At 40.1% G+C, this 25,060-nt stretch overlaps 1 protein-coding gene across 2 annotated transcripts in view; it reads left to right on the top strand.

Moving 5' to 3' along the window:
• Positions 1-25,060, top strand: part of LOC144784686 (ATP-dependent translocase ABCB1-like) — a 1,804,387-nt gene that overhangs the window by 191,461 nt on the left and 1,587,866 nt on the right. For both annotated transcript variants that reach the window (XM_078663637.1, XM_078663636.1), the window contains exon 5: positions 17,589-17,655. In XM_078663637.1, the coding sequence (XP_078519763.1) occupies positions 17,589-17,655 (67 nt within the window). The remainder of the gene's footprint in view (positions 1-17,588; positions 17,656-25,060) is intronic.

Here is a 25,060-nt window from a genome sequence, read left to right as displayed (position 1 = left end):
GTGCTGGGGGGAGGGGGAAGCGCGCAGTGCCACGGTGCTCGTGACGAGCTCGGCTTGTCACGCTGCACTGTGGCGCTGTGCTCATGATGAGCTGAGCTCGTCATGACCACGCCCGTTTTTAAGAACGCTCAGCACAGCGGGGGAATTAGCCACACGTGTGAGCGCCGCGCATGTCATGATGAGCTCAGCTCGTCATGACCACACGGCCACCGTGCTTCATGACGAGCTGAGCTCGTCATGAGCAAGGAAGGGGTTATTCAAAGTTGAGAGCAGGTACCTCCAGCTTCATCTCCTACCAGTTATCAGCTCTCTCTCTAGTGCTTCATTCATAACATTCTAGCTTGCCTAGCAACCAATCCACATTCTAATAGAGAGAACTCTACACATCTTCCCCCTTACATATTTAGATAATATAAATAATACAAAGAAATAACATAATACAAAGGATAAAGATTGATACATAAGCACACAATAATGTTCACATTTAACAAAATTCAAGGAAGAGATCAATCAGTCATCAGTGACTGAGGAGCACAACATTTCGAAATATTCCCAAAGCTCCATACTGAACCATCTCCCAACATCACCACATTTTTCTTTACAGTTCTCACCTGAATGGGTTTTGAAAATTTGCTATCACCTTTTGCCACCACCCCACCGCGTTTAACAACTACCCAGTCACCAGCTTCTATATTGGGAGATTTGACTCCTCTCATACAATTATAACGACTAGCAGATCCAGCTTGTTGATCAGACACATCCTTCTCAATTCTCTCACAGTCTACCCACACACAATATTTGTCCTTCAACCATCCTGGCACTTCTTTCACTCCTGGTTCACACCCCTTAAGGGAAACAAAAGGTGACACTCCAGTCACGGAATGTGTTGTTACTCCGTAAGACCAAATCAACTTTTTGAGCTCATCAGACCATGATAGCCCGTTAGCAATTGAAAGTTGTAAATTCTCCATAATCAAACGGTTAGTCCTTTCCACCAAACCATTGGCTTGAGGCCTGAACATAGCAACTCTCTCGTGTTTCACACCCATTTTACAAAGATATTCTTGTTTTCTCCTTGACACTAACTGAGGCCCATTGTCTGATACAAGAGTTTTGCAATTCCCTCATTCATAAAGTCTCTATCCAGAAACTTGATGACTTTTTCTGTTACAATGCGGTCAGTAGTTTCTACAACAAACCATTTACAATGGTAATCTATCAAAACCATTAGAAAATTACAAATTGAACCCAATCTGGAAATAGGACCAAGGAAATCTAATGCTACTCTTTCCCAGGGACGTAGCGGGAACTTCACGCACACAAGAGGTGGTTGACGTACCATCTTAGTTTTATCGCTAGTGGCACATGCATAACATTCTTTAACAGCTTCTCTTCAGCATCTTTATCTGGCACAGGCCACCAAAACGATTGATGTACACGCCTTTTAGTCATGTTCCTGCCCAGGTGTCCTTCGTGAGCAATGTTGACAATCTTAGATCTAAGCTCTGACGGTGGTACCAATTTGACCTTCTCTATAACTTTCCTACTCTAACATTTAATTCTGACTCAACATTATTATATCCTTTGAAACATAAGCCATGAGCAAGATTGCCACCCCAACCACCACATACACCTTGCATGACCTTTTGTAACACGTCGTCATTCAGCAATCAGCATTGCTGGATCCCATTCCTCCTTAACAAAAATCTGTTCCTCATTATACCTTATTTCGTCAACTTCAACTTCACATTCTTCCTCATCCACCGCAATAGGCATTCTAGACAAACAGTCTGCTAAAATATTCTTGAGACCTTTCATATATTCAAAATTATATTCCAATACTGATGGAATCCATCTTGAAATTCTTGGAGTTACACTCCCTTCGAGTCCCCTGCCTCCTTTAAACAAATGTATAAGTGGTTTGTGATCAGTACGAAGCTTAAACGGCAGGCCCAAAACAAAATACCTAAAATGTTTAATCCCCCAGCAGCACTCTAGAGCTTCCTTCTCTATTACGGAATATGATGTCTCAGCTCCTTGTAACCTCTTGGATGCGAATCCAATCATTTTCTCTTCACCATTATTTACCTGTGTCAAAATAGCCCCAATCCCGACTGCACTAGCATCAGTGGTGATAAAAGTTCTATTGTTGACATAAAAATGTCCAAGACTAGGTGCACACAAAATACCATCCTTGACTTTCTTGAATGCCCTGACACATGCATCACACCACACAAAAGTCAAACCCGACTACATTAATACACGTAATGGCTCCACAATTTCAGTAAATCCCCTCACGAATTTGGAGTAATACTCCACCAGTCCCAAGCAATTTTTAAGTTGGTCCTTATTTATGGGAGTGGGAGCATCGCTAATTGCAGATACTGTACTCTTCTTTGGCTTGATCCCACCCTTAGAAATCTCATGCCCTAGATAGTTCACACAACTTTTTCTTAATTGACATTTTTCCCTCTTTATAGTCAATCCATGTTCCAGCATGCGACTTAAAACTTCATCCATTACCTTGTCATGATGTTCATTATCTCTACCTACAATCAGCACATCATCTTGAAAACACCAGACGTACTTTATTCCCTGGAGAACATTTTGCATTACCCTTTGTAACACCGCTGAGGCAGATGCCAGCCCAAACATCATTCTGCGGTAGCAAAATGCCCCAAGCGGTGTTACAAATAAAGTGAGATGCCTCGATTCTTCACTGAGATCAATTTGGTGGTAGGCTGCAGACATATCAATATTGCTAAACACATTACCTCCACCCATGGCAGTCAACATTTCTGAAATGTTTGGCAGTGGTTGACGATCAACTCAAATGTTCCTATTCAAGTTGCGTAAATCGTTGCATCAGCGAGTCTTCTTCCCACCATCTTTTGTCGCGACGACAATGGGCGCCAACCACTCAGAGGCCTCAATTGGTTCAATTATATTCATCTTCAACAACTTATCAAGCTCTTTCTGCAAAGGTCATCTCATAAGATGAGGTACAGGCCTCACCTTATATACAACAGGTATCACATTCCTTTTAAGTATGATCTTGTGAGAAAAGTTCTTAGGTTTTCCCAATTCATTCTAAAAAACATCAGAATATCTCTCCATTGTTGATGAATCATAATTGTCAACATCATGCACAATAATAGATTTTACAGGCTCATGAGAGTTAGGATTTAGTGTAATCCCTAGATCCTTTTGGTGACGCCACCCTAACAAGTTCGAACCTTGCTTTGTTAAATACACTCGTCCATAAACCTTTTTACCTTCAAACTCAATCACCATCCATTTAAGACCTAAAATATCAATGGTCTTACCACCATACCCTACTGCTTTAATATCTGCAGTTTCCCAAGCCTTCTAATCGCTCAATGCACCCCAAGTTTTGACATACATTTCTTTAGATAACAGTGTATACAGACTTCCTGAATCAGTCAACATCCCTACACCTTTTGAGTCCAGATTGATGATTCGATGCGGCTTCTCTAACTTGTCAGTGCTTTCCACATTGATATTGTTAATATCTGTGTTCCCAATCTCTTCAGAATTAGAGCAAACCTGAGAAATAACAATGTTATCAATACACAGTATTAATTCGTGAATATCTCACTTGAATCATCAACCTCTTGCATAAAGGGCATTTTTGTCCTGCATGCTTTAGCAAGATGACCTCACCTTCCGCATATTCTACAAATGGCATTCCTACCCATGCATTTGGTGCTGGAGGCAATGTGACCTGGTGCACCACAGCGATAACACTTGATAGGACAAGTTCCCACATTAGAAGAAGACTTATTGACTTGAGAAGAGTCATTTCCCTTATCAGATATTTTGTTCAAAGATTTAGGCTGAGGTTTGACAGTTGCTGGGTCATTTTAGTTTCATCAATACATGCATGAATCTCAGAACTTTTGGAGGATATAGATTTTGATTCAGAATCTTTACCTACCATTGAATTAGTACATTTATCCATTTCTTTAATCCACATATCAGTGTGTTCTAGCCCTTTAGCTATGTGTATGGCTTCCTCTAAAGTGGAATCTCTTATAAGTAATTTCTCACGTTCTCTTTTATTATTGGTACATCTTACTATTTGATCACGTATGAGTGAATCCGCAAATTTTTCAAACTGACAAGTTAATGACAGACTTCTTAAAGCAGCAACATAAGTTGCTATATCTTAATCCATTTTTTTAACCCTACAGAAAAACCTGTGCCTTTCAAGAACTACATTTACCTTAGTATTAAACCTTAAATCTAACAGCGTTAGTCAGCTTTCAACAGGAGATTAGGCACTATACACTGGCAAACAATGACGCGATGTAGATCTAAACCTGGAAAGCCGACGGTCTCAGCGCGGCTTTCAAACTCGGTAAGATTCTGTGTTTATTTTCCAATTTTCTAGTATCGCTTGAAGGACGAAATATCCTCAAAATAAAACGTTCCTTTTCCAGCAATGACTATTCACTCAGCAGGGGTTTTTAAGGATAAAACAACACCATCGATGTACATTCACTATGAAACATCGAAGCGCTGCACTTTTCCAATGATTTGGCGGTTTATCTGGCAATGCATCACGTTTTAAATATTAGGCTCAAATACAGGGATTTCTGGAAATGTGGCATCTGAGCTTTTTGACAAACTGCAGCACAGTCTCTTTAGAAATGTAATATCTGAGCCTCACAAAGAATCACACACACAGTCTCTTAATGGATGGCAAAGCAAAACAACGTGGCAGTTGACAGTTGGTTCTTCACAGTGCACCAGATCTTGATAATGCAGCAACTCACAAGATTAGAAAAATATCATGCAGTTGTAATCTCCTGGATGTCGATATATTAATTAAGCATTTTGCAGATATAAAATGCATTGAAGCAAAGTAGGCACACTTTAGAGATTTGTTAAAAAATAAAACAGTTCACTCCTTTCAGCCCATAGCTTCCACTGCTAGTCTTGATGGGCAATCGAATGTAATCAATTTTAGATTGGAGATTACTCACATTGTGGAGATAATTTTCATATTAAAATGTCATCCAAGGGTGTAGGTACACTGGTAATCCTCCCCTTGCACAGATTGACTTCTGGGTTCCCTCGTCGCTAATGTAAAGATGAAGTCCAGGCAAAGTGTCCAAGAAAAGTCCTTTATTCAAAGTTAAGAGCAGGTACCTCCAGCTTCATCTCCTACCAGTTATCAGCTCTCTCTGTAGTGCTTCAATAATAACATTCTAGCTTGCCTAGCAACCAATGCACATTCTAATGGAGAGAATTCTACAGAAACCATCACAGGATCCTTCTCTTCAAGGTCGACTTACTCTTTTCTCCTAAATTACAGGTACTTAGTTAGGTTCTCTTTCCAGGTCTACCAATCCTTCTTAGTAAAACTCCTAGACTCTCGAGAACCGCCTGTTTTTACTGATGCTTAATCAATGGATTGGTGGTAACCAGTAATTCAAATAAAGAGTATGTATTTATGTATTTAAAATAACAGGACACCCAAACCAGTCAGAAAAGAGTGAACTGGTTAGTAAAGAAAGAAGTGGGCTTTCGGTGAGACCTGTGCAGTAAAAAGAGTGAAAAAGGAGTGTATCTATTATGAGGAGCATGCACTCTCCACCCAGTGGTCCCAGATACTCCAACACTTCGTTCTCTTATTGGAGCGCTTTGCCCTATCCATTTTAGCTATTCTGTGAATCAAGTTTACCCATTCATGTTCCAAGGGTGCAATAGGTAAGATCCACTTAATGCACAGCTCTCTGCGTGCTAGTAGGATTAGAAGAAAGATAAGAGCCTTAAGAGGTTTAGATATATTACTAATAGTGTCGTCTTCCGGTATCACCCCAAGTATTACCAATGCGAGGCTCACCTCCACGTCTTGACTCACCATATATGACAAGATTTTGCCCACTTTCTGCCAGAACGATTGGATGGAGGGATACCACCGGGACATATGCGTTTCATCTGCATTAATTTCTCCGCACTTTTGGCAGTTCCTCACCATTTGCAAGCCCATCTTTGCCAATCTTCGAAGCGTCCAGTAGGCCATGTGAATGGTAAAAAGATGTTTTTTCTTTAAAGGCGCGGATTTCACACAATACCACAAAAGAGATGTAGATATTTGAAAAAATGCTTCTAATTCGTACTCCGGCAGTTCCCTCCTCCAGGTCTCCGTATACCATGAACTTGGGGCTTCTAAGGATTGAACAGCAGCCAATACCATACAGAAACCTCTTTCTTTATCTCAGGACACATGGCTATTTTTGCCTCATAAAGGTTTTTTTGTTTTCCCCCTGTCTCAAAGTCTTTGCCCAGCTTGATAACTGACAGTACTTGAAACAGGAGACAGAACCTTCAGTGATCTCCTGGAAGGCTTGCCAAGAGTGTAGCTCCGTGCCTTTCAGCAACTGGCCCCATCTGTAGATTCCCTTTTCCTTTATCGCTATTGCTAAAGAGCCTTGCAAGCGGACTGGGGTTCCAGGAGATGTCCATATTGGGGCATACTGGCTGTAGTATGGAATCTGTAACGTCACCCTAATTTGATACCACAATTTGCAGACCCACTGAAGAATCTTAAGTCTTATTTTTTATTTTTTATTTGGTGTCTCCGAACTTATAGAGAAAGTAGCTGGATAAATCTGGTGGGCCATACGTCAAGGCATGAAACAGGGAGGAGAGGTTAGTAGAGTCTTTTAACAGCTTTCAGATGGAATGCTCTCTGGTATTGTAGAAGGTCTGGACACGCTATACCCCCATTTTCCAACTTTTCCCTACATTTCTTCCATGCAATTATAGGTCTTTTTTCCCCAGATAAAACTGGAGAAAAAATCTTGTACTTTTTTAAACCATTCTTTCTTGAATTCCAGTGGGATTCTGTTGAATATAAATGTATATTTGCGTAGAATAGACACGTTTAACAGATTTGACATGCCCAGAAAGGATAGAGGCACAGAGTCCAACTGCTGTAACTGCTTCTTGATTTTGGAAGTGACCAGTTCAAAAGTTTTGAATCACTTCAACCCCTATATATCTTATCTTCTTTTTGATGAGTTCACTCTGGGAACTTGTATTCCACTGCATAATCTCTGTTTTAGAGGGGTTAACAGCATAGCCAGGTATTTTACCAAAGTTGTCTAGATTTTCCCAAACAGCAGGTCTAGGTGAGTTGTGAAAATCATTAAGTCATCAGCGTAGAGCCCTATTTTCTTTTCCCACTCATTGCAAGAAAATGGGATGATGTTTTTACATGCTCTTAACTTAGTGGCCAGTGGTTCAATGTCAAGATTAAATAAAAGAGGAGAATGTGGGCAGCCTGTCTGGATCCTCTTCTAATTTGAACTTGTTCAGATAAAGTTCCGTTTACTAATATCCGGGCCGTGGGGTTTTTGTACAGGGCCTTAATTGCTGACTCAAAAACGTCCCCCATGTTAAAACTTTGGATCACATCATAGAGAAAGGGACAGCTGACCCTTTCAAAAGCTCTCGCAGCATCGCAAGTTATTATAGTCAAGGGTCTTTCATATTCTGTGGCTAGATCTATTGTGCATATTAGCTGATGGGTCTGATCCTCTAGTTGCCTCCCCTTCATAAAACCCTTCTGATCATTATAAATAATTGTGCCAACCATCCGCTCCAACCTTTTAGTCAGAATCCGTGTATATATTTTGTAATCGCTATTAAGCAATGATATTGGCCTATATGATTCATATATTCTAGGGTTTTCGTTGGGTGTGAAGAGAATGATTAAAGTTGCTAAGTCCCTGGAAGGGGGATCTCCTGCTTTAAAATGTATGCTGAATTGAAAAGATTGAGCAGTATCGGAGCTAATTCTTTACTCAGCAGGGCATATCGCTTGTTTGGAATAGCACCTGGGCCTGCAGCCCTACCCTTTTTCAAAATTTTAATTGAGCTATGGACTTCTGCCAGTGTGAAAGGGGCCGATTGTTCCTCTCTGATTTCATCACTTAACAACGGGAGATCTATGTCTCGAAAAAAGGCAGCTATCTGGTCTTTATTTTGGACTATATCATCTGTATATTGATCCCGAAAAAAGTGAACAAATTCCTGCTCGATTGCCCCGTCCTCTATGATTATATCACCCGTATTTTGGCTTTTCAGGTCCTTGTTGTTGTTCCTGATCTGATCTGCTTTGGCCCTCCAGACAAGAGCTTTCCACGTCTAGGGCTGGGTGTAGTTTGCGAAGTAGTGCTTCGCGAAACTACGAGAAGTGCACTTCAGACTACACGAGCTTCATGTAGCACTATGCGAACTGCGTAGTAGCATGTTCGCACTGTGCAAGATGCCGTTTTCAATGATTGCACAGTGCGGACAAGCTTTCGGCACTGTGCAATAATTGAAAACAGCATCTTGCACAGTGCAAGCTGTAGTTTTCTGCTGCTCGAAGAGACTTTTCCTCGAGCTGCAGCTTTCTCAGCTCGTACTGGTAGTTTCTCATCGCGAGCGGTCGCGAGCATACGCGACCACTCGCAATGAGAAAACAGACCTCCCAGCATTGAGAATCTCGTAGGGAGGTTTATTTTCCATGCTGGTGATTGGCAACTTGATGTTGCTGATCGCGAATGAGGAAAAAGTCTCGCCAAGATGTCATTTTGTTTGCTCGCGGTCGCCAACTTGTTGTTGAGGACCGCAAGCAGCAAAAAATGACTGCTGCAAACTTCACAAACTACGCGAGCGTAGCGTAGTGCTTCGCCCAGACCTAGCCACTACCCTCCCCAAATTCATAATTGTGGATTCCCATCTTTGTTTTACTCTGAGTTCCAAATAATCTGCTAATTTTGTCTTGGCAAGATCCGCTTCTAGTAAGGATTTGATGTTAGCATCAAGGGTTTGGGCCAGATTTCCTTGAATTATTTTTATCTGGTCTTCTAGAGAGGCAAATTCCTTTTTTGCTTTCTTATTTTGCATAGCATTTTGGCTAATTAGGATACCTCTAAGATATGCTTCATACGTATCCCAGACCTTGTTCCGGGGGGCCGTATCGAGGTTGAAAAGGAAAAACTCTTTTGTTTGGTTTTTCACATTATGAATTGTCGGGGTTTCAAGAAGGAGAGAACGATTTAATGTCCAACGTTGGTCATGATGCCCATGCTTTTTATTATGAAATGTAAAATTCCCTGACTCCCCCCTTCTTAACCCTTTAAGCTTCCAGATATCAACCAGACCCAGATCCTGCATTAGAGATTTCAGGACGGTTCTCATTTTTAAAGTTGCCACAGTGGTCTTCTTAAAGGTGTTATCTTTAACTGTATCAAGAATGACATTAGAATCACCCCCATAATAACTGTGTTGTTAAATTCAAGTAAATTCAAGCATTAATGTATGTAGGGGCAAAGAGTCATCCAGATTAGGGCCGTAGTATGATACAAAAACTAACCATGTGCCCTAAATCCTTGCCCTAACAATCACCCACATACCTAGAAGATCGATCTTAGCTTTAGCAATAGTACATTTGTCTGAGTTTTTTTAAATATTACAGCCACCCCCTTGACTGTAACTGTTTGTGATGTACATATACAGTGGTCTACCCATGTTTGGGATTTAACAATATCGAGCCATTCTTCTTTTAGCAAATTAGATTCTTGGATAAAAATAACATCGACCTCCCTCAACTTCAAATATTCCACTATCTTCTTTCTCCTTGGAATCACTCTCAAGCCATTTACATTCCATGATAATACTTTTAGAGATTTAATATTATCTAGACCTGCCATAAAGTATGTAAAGAAAGCATACTGCTATTTCTTAAAGATAGGATGAGAGGATACCATCTTCTAAACTGGTGGTAACCCATACTAACTGAAACAGCTAAAAGAAAACAAAAGGAAAACCAAATCGACTGGACCAAACATTGTAGGACATTTTTTATTTTTTATTTTCTCCCACTTGCTCCCCCACCCTTTGTGTCTTATGTGATTCTCTATACTCTATATCTTTACAAGTGACCCACCCCTCCCTCCCCGGGGAACCCTCCCTGTTAACACGAGGTATATTGACACCTGCTAGGAGCTCTCTCACCTCCTGGTGGGTTGACTATATTCTATTACAGTGACTGTGCGTAAATCTGTTCTATAAAGGTCTTCACATCATCGGGGTCCTCATAACCTTCAGCAAGGCAGGGAAATGGATATTTGCCGTGGCTCATAGATCTCTTAAATCTTGAATATATTTCCCTAGCTCCCACTGCCTATCTAAAGTTTCCTGTGAGACATCTGAACGGATGCGAAAAGACCAGTCATCTTTCTTATATGTTCCTATTTTTAAAGCTACTGCAAGGATAGTTTCTTTTAATGTGTATGTTTTGAAGTTCACTAAAATCCTTCTTGCTGTTTTCCTTCCAGGGCGAGCCGCAAAAGGATATCAGTGCACTCTTTGCACATCTTGTTCTAAGGTATCGAAATCTAAATTTGTGTTATACTCTTTTAGAAGAGTGGTTACGAAGGCCTTAATATCCCCTCCTTCACTAGATTGGTGCCTCTGAGGAAGGAGTTTGTACTCTGAAACGCGTCAGGCAAGAACAACGGGATAGCTGCTAAAAGGGACGATTTACTGGTTGTCGCTCGTACTCAATAAATACAGCTTTGTCGGCAGGTGCTGTTTGAGTGCGTCTATGTTTGTTGGACCAACTGGGAGCTTTGATATTACGCGGCCGTCCTGCCGCGATAGACGCACCACCCCGGTAATGTGGGGGCTACGGGACTTTGTATTCAATGTTTTTTTTTTGTGGAACTGCACCTTGAGATAAAAGCGAACACGGATGTTGGGGCTCATCCAGAGCTTTGAATATAGCAGCAGTCAAAATCGTGTATCCATTGGAGGACTTTATTTCCCTGACATTACAAATCCCAGCATGCCACGCTTTCTATCCAAGGGCATAGAATTGACGATTTAAAGAGGGGGTGTGTCAGGCTATGCACATCCTGACCTGTCGGTGCCTCTGAGGAACGAGTTTGTACTCTGAAACGCGCAAGGAGAGAACGACGGGAAAGCTGCTAATAGGGACGATATATTGGTTGTCGCTCGTACTCAATAAATACAGCTTTTTCAGCAGGTGCTGTTTGAGTGCGTCTATGTTTGTTGGACAAACTGGGAGCTTTGATATTACGCGGCCATCCTGCCGCGATAGACGCACAACCCCGGTAATGCGGGGGTTACGGGACTTTGTAATCAATGGGGTATATTTGTGGAACAGTACCTTGAGATAAGAGCGAACACGGATGTCTGGGCTCATCCAGAGCTTTGAATATACCAGCAGTCAAAATCGTACATCCATTTGAGGACTTTATTTCCCTGGCACTACAAATCCCAGCATGCCACGCTTTCTATCCAAGGGGCGTGGAATTGACTATTTAAAGAGGGGGTGTGACAGGCTATGCACATCATGACCTGTCGGTTCCTCTGAGGAAGGAGTTTGTACTCTGAAATGCGTAAGGCGAGAACGACGGATAAGCTACTAAAAGGGACGATATATTGGTTGTCACTCATACTCAATAAATACAGCTTTGTCGGCAGGTGCTGTTTGAGTGCGTCTATGTTTGTTGGACAAAATGGGAGCTTTGATATTACGCGGCCATCCTGCCGCGATAGACGCACCACCCCAGTAATGTTGGGGCTACGGGACTTTGTATTCAATGGGGTATATTTGTGGAACAGCAACTTGAGATAAGAGCGAACACAGATGTCAGGGCTCATCCAGAGCTTTGAATATGCCAGCAGTCAAAATCGTGCATCCATTTGAGGACTTTATTTCCCTGACACTACAAATCCCAGCATGCCACACTTTCTGTCCAAGATCGTGGAATTGACGATTTAAAGAGGGGGTGTGTTAGGCTATACACATCCTGACCTGTCGGTGCCTCTGAGGAAGGAGTTTGTACTCTGAAACGCGTCAGGCAAGAACGACGGGAAAGCTGCTAAAAGGGACGATATATTGGTTGTCGATCGTACTCAATAAATACAGCTTTGTCTGCAGTTGCTCTTTGAGTGCGTCTATGTTTGTTGGACAAACTGGGAGCTTTGATATTATGAGGCTGTCCTGCCGCGATAGACGCATCACCCCGGTAATGTGGGGGCTACGGGACTTTGTATTCAATGGGGTCTCTTTGTTGAACAGTACGTTGAGCTAAGAGCTAACACGGATGTGGGGGCTCATCCAGAGCTTTGAATATACCAGCAGTCAAAATCGTGCATCCATTTGAGGACTTTATTTCCCTGACACTACTAATCTCAGCATGCCACGCTTTCTATCCAAGGGCGTGGAATTGATTATTTAAAGAGGGGGCATGTCAGGCTATGCACCTCCTGACCTGTCGGTGCCTCTGAGGAAGGAGTTTGTACTCTGAAACGCATCCGACGAGAACGACGGGAAAGCTGCTAAAAGGGACGATCTACTGGTTGTCGTTCGTACTCAATAAATACAGCTTTGTCTGCAGGTGCTATTTGAGTGCGTGTATTTTTGTTGGACAAACTGGGAACTTTGATATTACGCGGCCATCCTGCCTCGATAGACGCACATGTGGGGGCATCGGGGCTTTGTATTCAATGGGGTCTCTTTATGGAACAGCACCTTGAGATAAGAGCGAAGACGGATGTCGGGGCTCATCCAGAGCTTTGAATATAAAAATTCCACACTTATTCAAGATTTCATTAAGTGACTTTGTTTAATCTAGTACCTTTTCTGATGATTGGGACTTCGAGACTGTTAATAATATGATGTCAGACCTAGAAACGTCTGCAGTATTTACAAATCACGAATACTTAGAAGGTTCATCAGACTATAAACAAATGTATTGTTATAATCATTATGGTCAACATTTCTTGCACAAATCTGCAAATCCTAGAAATATATTAAAGTATAACCAATGGGAACATTGTCCAACACCACCAAAGGGTAGCTCAAAAACATTTACTATGAAATGTCCATACTTTTCAGGGTTCAATGAATCCAATCCAGAATCATTTTACTTTAAGAATGTAAACAAGACAGTATGTTGACAAACACCAAACAGATTTATTCTGCAGCCTTTTATGCCCAGCTGTCTAAACTAGGTTTTGACTTTTGGAAAGACAACATTGAGACGAAAACTGTCTGGGGCACAAAAGATTGGCAGATCCAGAATATAGAAGCTATGTTTAGAGCCTGAATCATCCCTGTGCAAATTATGTTTTCGTATGACACTGTCCAACAGACGTCTTGTCTTGGGTTAACCAAGATAAAAGACCTGAACAATCCGTCCATACCTACACCTGTTAGCAGTAACACTTCAGAGGGGGAGGCCGACGTACATACTATTTTGCTTAACAACAGAACAGATCCAGATTGGAAAAAATTGTTGATCTGGCCCACAGACACAAACAACTGTCAAGATAGATTCCTGAACAAAATACAGGGTTTCACAATCAATACAGCATCTTGGAATAGTAACAACATACAGTGTAGGGAACCTTTGCCTTGATTGGCTACAAAGATCTACACTTAAGGATGTAAAGCAACACTTATCTTTACTTAAAGATGGCACTGATGTTAGGGAATTCTTGCTAGTACCAAGGGACGTGAAATGTTTATTAGTGAGAAAAACTGTGAAAACGCACTAAGAGGTTCTCTCCTTTGTCATGGTATAAACTTACACAGGGCCTGTAATGGTTCCTTAAATAATTTATCCTGTTACCTGCAAGGTTCACCAGCTGAGGTTTGATCCAATTTTTGGACAACTCTCAAATGGGAGTTACCTCATGTTGAATAATCACAGCTGCCGTGGCATGTTGCCAGGCATACCATATCTAGTAACTCTGTCAGCCAGGGTCACTTGCTGTATGCAAGTGTTCTTTTCTAAAACCAAGACAAACAAGGAGTCGCCTTTATGGCCTTCACTGAACATCACTTCTATACGAATTGATACTTAAAGCAGAATGAAAGCCATTCTTTTGCAAAAAACTGTGCCACTGACCGCAGCCAAAGAGACCTAGGATCTGCAAGTCGCAAGGACTTCTGCCGAGATACATGCCCTCTTTACTACAAACTGCCCTATACATTTCTCAGAAATGTTAAGTTGTATCTTAAACATGTCTGATACGAGCAGTATTGTACATGTATTTAAGACTGTGTTTTCTGGACTGTTAGCACCTTTTGAAGCAGTCCTAGGAATATTTCCAAACTTCATGCACTCTGTGTTTAGTGGACTGCCCCTCATTTTGGGACTCGTTGCAGGGATACTACTTTTGCTCCTACTGCTGCGATATGGCAAGCCAAATCACCAGCGACACCCAGTTCTCCAAGGAGACAACTCTACTGGCGATGAAGTGTCATGAGCGCATCGTCCAAATTTTGGGACAACCTCGTCTACAAGAGTTAAATACCACATGGTTTCTATCATTCAGACCAATTTGGCAAAATTGCATCTTACCTGTTCTACGCTGCCTTCTATGTGGAGAAGAATGCTTGTTAGACACCTGCCTCACTCTCCCATCATTCATGCCAACGGATGTTGATACTTTGCTTGAACCGGTAACGGCCCATGCTCTGTGCTGTCCCCAGCGGCTACCAATTCTGATGATGGCGTTCATTGAGATCTCACAGTCGCAAAATGCATCTGCTGAGGTACGAGAGGAAACAGGCGCGCCGGTACCATCCATTATGAACATTGCTAATGCGACCAATGCTGACGACGATGTTTCACATCTACGTGCGGTTAATCTTCTAAACGAGGTTATCCACTTTTCACCTACTATGGTAGACACATTTTTGTCAACAGACTTAGAAGAGTTCATGTTTTCTCCAAGCCCAAATACACTGACTTTTGTTTTGGCACACAGTGTTCTGTGAGACTTTGACTTCGACCTTCATTTTTTCAAAACAAAATTCTAACTTTGGGACTTTTTTTTCTATGATTCATTTTTTCTTCCAAATTTGTATTTTTCTTTTTTTGGAACAAGTAAACTGCTTAAAGTAGAACTAATCATAGAGATCAAGAATTCTTTGAAAAACTTCCAGAGACAAGATTTGACCTTGTCCACATACCAACAGTTTTTATGTAATCTGACAAGAAATGGTTTCGGCCCTGTATTTACGAGCCATTTCATAAATGTGTATTTTCATGATTCATTCAGATAGCATTTTCAAACGTCAACTATATGCTTAGAATGAAACATTGCTTTGAATGCGTACAGCACAAAAGTTCTTTTTGTGTACAACGAGTACCAATGCATTTTTATGTATTTTGGGTGGGTTTTAAACACTTGTTGTGTAGATATATTTTAGATATGTTTCAACATGTTTAGGACTTAGTATTTAGTAGAAGTCGTACATAAGAAAGTGGAGTGGGTGTAGCGTACAATTTTAGATTCCGATTGAATTTCCTGATTCATGCCCTTATATAGGTACAATTTGTGTAGCCCTTAAAGAGGCATAGATATCCAGTCCTTATTTAGGCATAGCCCATGCAGCCCAAATACAGGCATGGCTACTTCCATCCGTTCATCTACGCCACAACGATTTCTTGGAAAACCAGACTCTTAAGCCGTTAGGGACTTCCCCTTGCTTGAATATTGATTTCTCCAAGAACTCAGGTATTATACATGAACATCTATTCCTTAGGGGTTCATTCATGATGTTCATATGCCTGACTTTACGTCAAAGCTGGCATTACTAAACACCTTCAACGTATAAATATACCTTCACTTGCTATGGCAAAGCACGGTGTGGTTCGGTGCAGTTCGACTACCTACTTGCACGACGCAGCTCGCTACAGCAAGTGTCAAAGGAAGCCAACTCTCCAGCTGACACACTGATCAGAAGCTGTCCTCCTCTGCCGAGAAATCCAGCTCCAGTGTTTCTGACTCCCCTTGCAGGGTGTTGGGAAATTGAGTCCGTGAAAGAGATACCAACCTCTCTCATTCTACTATGGAGCTGATTAGAACCTAGAGAGTCCTTTGGCAACTCTTGGCAAAACTAAACCTATGCTAAAGTCTTCACTTACTTCTTCCCTCGTACTAGAACTAGGTTTGGTACATTGGTGTAGGGGTATTTTAGAAGCACCAGTTGAATATTTTAGCCTGTGCTATTTATGTATGTATTTTTATATGTCATAGCACTAGACAATGCTATTACAGTATTATTTTATATTACCCTTTACGCTGTACGCATTATACTTTGCATTCTGTCTAACTATTGTAGCAGTTCAGCTCTCTTGCATGAGAAAAAAGACTGTTCAATAAACCCCTTTTATTGAATCGCCCGTCTCTCTATTTTCTCTGCAACTCTGTAGAAACGAAGCATGCACGATTGACTGAGTAAAATAGTTATCTATTGTTTCCACAACTCTGAAGATACATTTTTTTCTTGGGAAACAAAGTTGTCATGTTTATGCGGTTGTCACAAACTATTTCCTTCTTGTGTATTTGAGAAAGTTTCTAGTGACCTCTGAGCTAGCTGGCACTCACAATTAAGTTTAGTATACTCGATAGAGACATACTGAACTCAGTCCTATGTCAAATCTATAGTGTATATTATTCCAATGCACAGAGCCTATTGGGAATATAGGAACTACACTACTGTAGTGTCAATCTTTTGTTAAAAATATCCAAGCCCTTCCCTTTTCCAACTTTTCCTAAAATACCATTTTCTACAGCTGTGAAGATAGATGTACAATGTCACCTTTAGTCTATACTGCTTTTTTTACACAATAGTATTTTGCATTCCAGGAATTATGAGCCAGAAGTAAACACAGAACTAGCCTAACATATTGTGTGCCATGGTGTCACATTGGAGCTACATTTCTCTATCAGAATCCGCTCTGGACCTCTGTCCCTTATACTACTTTCACAATCCCTCCTTCCTAAATACATTTTATTGTAACATTATGGCCTAGGGCAGATGCTTTCAATCTGTGGGGCGTGACCCGTAGTGGAGCCGTGGAGTCCTGGGAAGGAGTTTGCACATTTACAGGCCTCACTTCTGTCAGGAATCTAAAACATGTAAAAAGGAAAAAGACAATGGTCCGGGACACTTCAGTGCTTCAGCCGAAGTTAATTGCGTCTCCTGTGCTGTGAAAGGAAAAGGCGGGCAGACAAGTAAAACAATCCTTCCTTCCAGGGTGCCTGAATGAAATGCAAATGTTGGAGTTAATCTGCAAATGTAAAGAGTGCTTGGGAGAGGTTCTTGCTTTAATTGCTGGAATCACTCCAAGCATTGTGATGGCAAAGAATTGTTTTGGTAGTGGTAGTAGGAAGAGTTAATAACTGAGCTGTGAAGTACATGCTTTTAATGGTAATTTCATTTACACAGCCAGCACTTAGCACCGCTGAGGAGGTGTGAAAGGGACAGTTATGCAAAAAAAAAATTGCAAATGTTTCCTGCCGATAAAAGCGATGATAATGTATCGCGCTTTCTTGATAATATGGCCCCTAAATTACTTGGTAAAGTCTCCTCAATGACAGCTAGTGTAGGGGGATGAAGAGAGCATGGATAAGTTCATAATTTCATTTATTTGTTACACAGGTTTTGTACTTAATTGCTATAATACTCGCAATTTTGTCAGTTTGAATAAACATATTTTTCTGATAATTTTCAGAGGCAACATCAAACTGTACCGAATGCAGCGTTTCACCAGGAATAGATCTTGAAGCCGAAATGTCAAAGTAAGTTTAAGTCCAATTTTCACAAATTGCTGAATGCTTGCAAGCTGCTCACACATTATAACGTAAGTGAACTTACTTTAAAGCGCTCTGTCCTTCTCATGACATTTATTTCAAATATTATACAGGTGTATAAAAGTGTCAGGACTGACACTGATTTAAAAATCAAATTAAATATTGCCTGAAACGCATCTCTTTAAAGTACAATGTACCGAAGGCCATTTGTTTTTATTTGTAATCTGTTTCTGTCTTTATTTATTTAATTCCTCCAGAGGCAACCTCTTTTCTTTGCAAACTTCGATTTCTTTAAAACATTTTCTGATTCTTCGGGCTCACTTTAACAAATTATATTAGCCAATCTTGTTTACAGTACAATCTCATGATTGACTCAATTGCGCTGAGAAAAAATACTACTAAGATCACTTTCAGTTATACTCTTTTTGTCAACCTCCCAAGATAAAGGTTGAACCAGATAAGATTGCAGTGGATAATTTGAGACGGTAATTTCAGGTGCTCGGCACTTAACCTCAGCACCAGCTCTAATTACTGTTTACCACATGGTAGCGCTGTTGTCTGATTCTGAGATAAGCAAGACAACAGTTGATTAATTATTCAATATACATTTATAATTGGTGCTCCCGTTTTTATGGTATGTTTTTTTGCCATTTCCGTCTATATTTATCCATTTTTTTTTTCTCATTTCATCTGTATTTATCCATATTTATTTTGGGTTTTGTTGAAAAATTAAGCTGCAATTATTATATTTCCACATTTATTTAACCGATAAATGTGCACTCAGCTTGAATGTCTGCCAGGTTTCAAAGCTGTGAACACCCACAGGAAATACATCAGTGCAATTATATGCAAATATGCAAATTTCAATATCAATATATTTACTAAAGTTCCTTTCCTTTTTTAACCCTCTTAGCTATCAATCCACACATCTATTGGCCTGGCAGTCATGGCAGACAATATTTAGAATTACTCAAAAAGCAAACCAATTTCCGTTTTTAGCCACATTTATAAATAAATACATACAAGAAAACGAATGTTTTCTGTCTGTATTAATCTGTAAAAAACGGATAACAGGGAGCCTTATTTATAATGAATATTACCTGCCTCTTGTAGATTCCTCCCCAGCTCTGAAGCATGTAAATGACCACACCACACACAAAGCTCTGTAACCCGTCTTTATTCTTTGTCATGCAACTGTTAACTGAAGGTGGTGCATCATAAACTTTATTGACCACACTCAGGCACACACCAACTAATTACGTAACTTTATAAGGGATCACTGACTTAATATCGAGGGTCAAAATATAGACTACCTAAAATATCGATTCCATAATATCGACAGACAAAATATCGTATTCCTATCTACAAACAGGTAAGTACTAAAATATCGAATCCAAAATATCGTTTAAAAATATATACTTTGTAAAAATATCGAATTTCTTAAAAATAATGTAAAATTAAAAAAATATTAAAAATAAATACCTAAAATATACTTAAACATACTTAAATTACCGTAAAAATTATTAAATAATTAATTTAAGTTATAAAAAAAATACAATCATATCTGTTAAAACATATATATATATCTATTTATATGAACATAATATTAATAAAAAATAAACAATATTATTACCGTAGGATAGCGGGAGTGTAACAATTACTATTCCCACTCCAGAGAGTGCAACAGTAGGGAAAGCGTTGGATAGCGTAGGGGTAAAAATTACTATTCCCACTCCAGAGAGTGCAACAGTAGGGAAAGCGTTGGATAGCGTAGGAGTAAAAATTACTATTCCCACTCCAGAGAGTGCAACAGTAGGGAAAGCGTTGGAAAGCGTAGGGGTAAAAATTACTATTCCCACTCCAGAGAGTGCAACAGTAGGGAAAGCGTTGGATAGCGTAGGAGTAAAAATTACTATTCCCACTCCAGAGAGTGCAAAAGTAGGGAAAGCGTTGGATAGCGTAGGGGTAAAAATTACTATTCACACTCCAGAGAGTGCAACAGTAGGGAAAGCGTTGGATAGCGTAGGGGTAAAAATTACTATTCCCACTCCAGTGAGTGCAACAGTAGGGAAAGCGTTGGATAGCATAGGGGGAAAAATGACTATTCCCACTCCAGTGAGTGCAACAGTAGGGAAAGCGTTGGATAGCGTAGGGGTAAAATTACTATTCCCACTCCAGGGAGTGCAACAGTAGGGAAGGCGTTGGATAGCGTAGGGGTAAAAATTACTATTGCCACTCCACAGAGTGCAACAGTAGGGAAAGCGTTGGATAGCGTAGGGGTAAAAATTACTATTGCCTCTCCACAGAGTGCAACAGTAGGGAAAGCGTTGGATAGCGTAGGGGTAAAAATTACAATTCCCACTCCAGAGAGTGCAACAATAGGGAAAGCCTTGGATAGCGTAGGGGTAAACATAACTATTCCCACTCCAGAGAGTGCAACAGTAGGGAAGACGTTGGATAGTGTAGGGGTAAAAATGACTATTCCTACTCCACAGAGTGCAACAGTAGGGAAAGCGTTGGATAGCGTAGGGGTAAAAATTACTATTGACACTCCAGAGAGTGCAACAGTAGGGAAAGCGTTGGATAGCGTAGGGGTAAAAATTACTATTCCCACTCCAGAGAGTGCAACAGTAGGGAAGGCGTTGGATAGCGTAGGGGTAAAATTACTATTCCCACTCCAGGGAGTGCAACAGTAGGGAAAGCGTTGGATAAGGTAGGGGTAAAAATTACTATTCCCACTCCAGAGAGTGCAACAGTAGGGAAAGAGTTGGATCGCTTAGGGGTAAAAATTACTATTACCACTCCAGTGAGTGCAACAGTAAGGAAAGCGTTGGATAGCGTAGGGGTAAACATTACTATTCACACTCCAGAGAGTGCAACAGTAGGGAAAGCGTTGGATAGCGTTGGGGTAAAAATGACTATTCCCACTCCAGAGAGTGCAACAGTAGGGAAAGTGTTGGATAGTGTAGGGGTAAAAATTACTATTCCAACTCCAGAGAGTGCAACAGTAGGGAAAGCGTTGGATAGCGTAGGGGTAAAAATTACTATTCCCACTCCAGTGAGTGCAACAGTAGGGAAAGCGTTGGATAACATAGGGGTAAAAATGACTATTCCCACTCCAGTGAGTGAACCAGTAGGGAAAGCGTTGGATAGCGTAGGGGTAAAATTACTATTCCCACTCCAGAGAGTGCAACAGTAGGGAAGGCGTTGGATAGCGTAGGGGTAAAAATTACTATTGCCACTCCACAGAGTGCAAAAGTAGGGAAAGCGTTGGATAGCGTAGGGGTAAAAATTACAATTCCCACTCCAGAGAGTGCAACAGTAGGGAAAGCCTTGGATAGCGTAGGGGTAAACATTACTATTCCCACTCCAGAGAGTGCAACAGTAGGGAAGACGTTGGATAGTGTAGGGGTAAAAATGACTATTCCACTCCACAGAGTGCAACAGTAGGGAAAGCGTTGGATAGCGTAGGGGTAAAAATTACTATTGACACTCCGGAGAGTGCAACAGTAGGGAAGGCGTTGGATAGCGTAGGGGTAAAATTACTATTCCCACTCCAGGAGTGCAACAGTAGGTAAAGCGTTGGATAACGTAGGGGTAAAAATTACTATTCCCACTCCAGAGAGTGCAAAAGTAGGGAAAGCGTTGGATCGCTTAGGGGTAAAAATTACTATTCCCACTCCACTGAGTGCAACAGTAAGGAAAGCGTTGGATAGCGTAGGAGTAAAAATTACTATTCCCACTCCAGAGAGTGCAACAATAGGGAAAGCGTTGGATAGCGTAGGGGTAAAAATTACTATTCACACTCCAGAGATTGCAACAGTAGGGAAAGCGTTGGATAGCGTAGGGGTAAAAATGACTATTCCCACTCCAGAGAGTGCAACAGTAGGGAAAGTGTTGGATAGTGTAGGGGTAAAAATTACTATTCCAACTCCAGAGAGTGCAACAGTAGGGAAAGCGTTGGATAGCGTAGGGGTAAAAATTACTATTCCCACTCCAGTTAGTGCAACAGTAGGGAAAGCATTGGATAACATAGGGGTAAAAATGACTATTCCCACTCCAGTGAGTGCAACAGTAGGGAAAGCGTTGGATAGCGTAGGGGTAAAATTACTATTCCCACTCCAGAGAGTGCAACAGTAGGGAAGGCGTTGGATAGCGTAGGGGTAAAAATTACTATTGCCACTCCACAGAGTGCAACAGTAGGGAATGCGTTGGATAGCGTAGGGGTAAAAATTACAATTCCCACTCCAGAAAGTGCAACAGTAGGGAAAGCCTTGGATAGCGTAGGGGTAAACATTACTATTCCCACTCCAGAGAGTGCAACAGTAGGGAAGACGTTGGATAGTGTAGGGGTAAAAATGACTATTCCCACTTCACAGAGTGCAACAGTAGGGAAAGCGTTGGATAGCGTAGGGGTAAAAATTACTATTGACACTCCGGAGAGTGCAACAGTAGGGAAAGCGTTGGATAGCGTAGGGGTAAAAATTACTATTCCCACTCCAGAGAGTGCAACAGTAGGGAAGACGTTGGATAGCGTAGGGGTAAAAATTACTATTCCCACTCCATTGAGTGCAACAGTAAGGAAAGCGTTGGATAGCGTAGGGGTAAAAATTACTATTCCCACTCCAATGAGTGCAACAGTAGTGAAAGCGTTGGATAGCATAGGGGTAACATTTACTATTCCCACTCTAGTGAGCTTAACAGTGGAGAAAGTAAATATTTAATATATTAATAATTATAAAATAAATATCAATACCAATAAAAAATGAATTAAAAGTAAATACCAATTTAATACAATATAATAATTAATCAATTTAAAATAAATATTACTTATTAAAATTCATTAACTATAAATACAAATTAATTACCAATTAAATAGTAATTAACAATTTATTGGAAATAAATACCAATACATTAATTAACATATTTAGTTAATTATAATTAAATTACTTCCCACCCTATTCCCCTATAAACCCACAACCTGCTACAGAAAATAAATTAATATAATTCATATCATTATCAAATAATCAATTAATAAAAATTATTTACAAATTAAGAATTAATTATTTACCAATCAAAAATTAATTAACAATTTATTCAAAATAAATACCAATAAATAAATTAACATATTTAATTAATTAAATTACTTCCCACCCTATTTCCCTATAAACCCGCAACACGCTACAGAAAATAAAAATAAATTAATATTATTCACATAATTATCAGTTAATCAAATAATAAACATTAATTACCAATTAAGAATTAATTAATTACCAATTAAAAATAATTAACAATGTATTCAAAATAAATACCAATAAATAAATTAACATATTTAATTAATTAATATTAAATGACTTCCCACCCTATGCCCCTATAAACCCACAACCCGCTACAGAAAATAAATGAATATAATTCACATAATTATCATTTAATCAATTAATAAAAATTAATTACAAATTAAGAATTAATGAATTACCAATTAAAAATTAATTAACAATGTATTCAAAATAAATGCCAATAAATTAATTAACATATTTAATTAATTATAATTAAATTACTTCCCACCCTTTTCCCCTATAAACCCACAACCCTCTACAGAATTAAATTACGCAAAAATTAACTAACATAAAATAAATTACTTAAAATAAATAAAAAATATATACACTTTTCACATATATATTAACATACAAAACACTGAAAAAAATTTAATATTATTAAAAATTCGATAATTTTAATAACCTATATTATGTAATTCGATTTTTTGATTTTCTATATTTTTTAAATCTATATTACATTACTTACCTTAAAAACTATATTTTTGATGACAATATTCTGTCCATTCGATATTTTGTCCATTCTATATTTTGTAGTCGATATTTGTGTAATTCGATATTTTGGACTCGATATTTTGACCATATACCTTTATAAGGAGTCCGCAGAGGACCACAAAGGTCCTACTGCACATGATCACACAACACTACTTCTCTCCCTTGTTAAATAACAAGCATTGGCAAAACCAATATGTCTCGCCAATGGTTTGTGGCCACGCTACACAGCATCAGCAATGCTGTACAGCATGGCTAAAGTAAAATGAAAAAATACTTTGCATGGCTGCCAGCCTCATTGTGTAGGCACCATGCATACATGGACACTTTCTGTTTTTAATTACTGATCCAAGTAAGATTGATAATTAAAAATCAAACATGCAGAATCATTTTTAAATTAATCAGGGGAATAGAAACAACAGGGCTAGCAAGAGGTGAAGCAACAGGGAAATCAAAAGCTACACAGGTTAGGGCAATGGAACACAGAAGCAACACAGGGAAAGGCAGCAAGATACTGACCCAACAGGAGGATGGCAGAGACATAAAACTATATCTATAAAATAGCTCCAGATTTTGCATGGTAATGTTTAAAGCAAACCTGCACACACTGTGTGTGCTTGGTAATCCTGTTTTACTCTTGATCTGCAAACGATACCAGTACTTTTAATAGGCTAAGTCAAAGGAAGGTACTGCCCTTGTGTTTACTCGTCCTTGACATTCTGAGGGGGAGGATGCATTTTCTGCTGGGTTTACTGCTTTAAATACCCTCTTAGCATTCTGCGTTGAGATGCCCAGTCCAAAAAAATAAAGAATTTGCGGCCGACTGTCCCTTAAAGTTGACTAATTTAACAATAAAGGAAAGTGAGGTTTACCCCAAACACACACACGCTCAGTCATACAGTCGCTCTCACACATAGAAACCAATAAGCAAGAGACTCAAAGGCACACAAAAAACACAAGCATACAGAAATGCATACTTACAAAGTGCAGGCGGATGCGTACCATGGCGCAGCGGGAAAACCCCCATGGGTGGAGGGACGAGGTCGGGCAGAGCAGCAATACAGCGAAGGAGAAGTGAGTATTGAAGAAGCATTGCCGCCTCATTAAAGGAAAGGTTGTGTTTGTGCCTAGTGGGGGGAAGGCTCAGGTGAACAGTAGAGGAGTAAAAGTCCAAGACAAAGTCTGAGCTCAGCTTTGCTGCCCAGGGTGGAGTTAATCAAGGTGCCATCTGACCACCCTCAAAATGTGTCTCAGTGACGTGAACACTTGCATCTGCCATCTTCTGAGATCCTCTACTCATGAGTTACTTACGACAACTGCTAACCCAATGCCCCATCCTTCCTTTGTCACTCGCCTCAGCTTCTCAAGCAAGATGGCCGCACTTGCTTGAGGCTTCTTGCTGCCCGGGACCACTATCCTTCAAAATCCTGCCAAATCTGCACCTACAGGAACTCAAATGGTGGGCAAAGACTTGCTGAATGCACCCAGATGAACCTTTGTGCAGAAATGAAGCCGCTACGAGCTGTGGGAGAACAAAACAGTATGGCATGCTGACTAGACTCTGATTC

The sequence above is a fragment of the Lissotriton helveticus genome, chromosome 10 (assembly GCF_964261635.1).
Source record: "Lissotriton helveticus chromosome 10, aLisHel1.1, whole genome shotgun sequence".
In the NCBI taxonomy this organism is placed as follows: Eukaryota; Metazoa; Chordata; class Amphibia; order Caudata; family Salamandridae; genus Lissotriton; species Lissotriton helveticus.
This window is presented reverse-complemented; position numbering and strand designations above follow the sequence as displayed.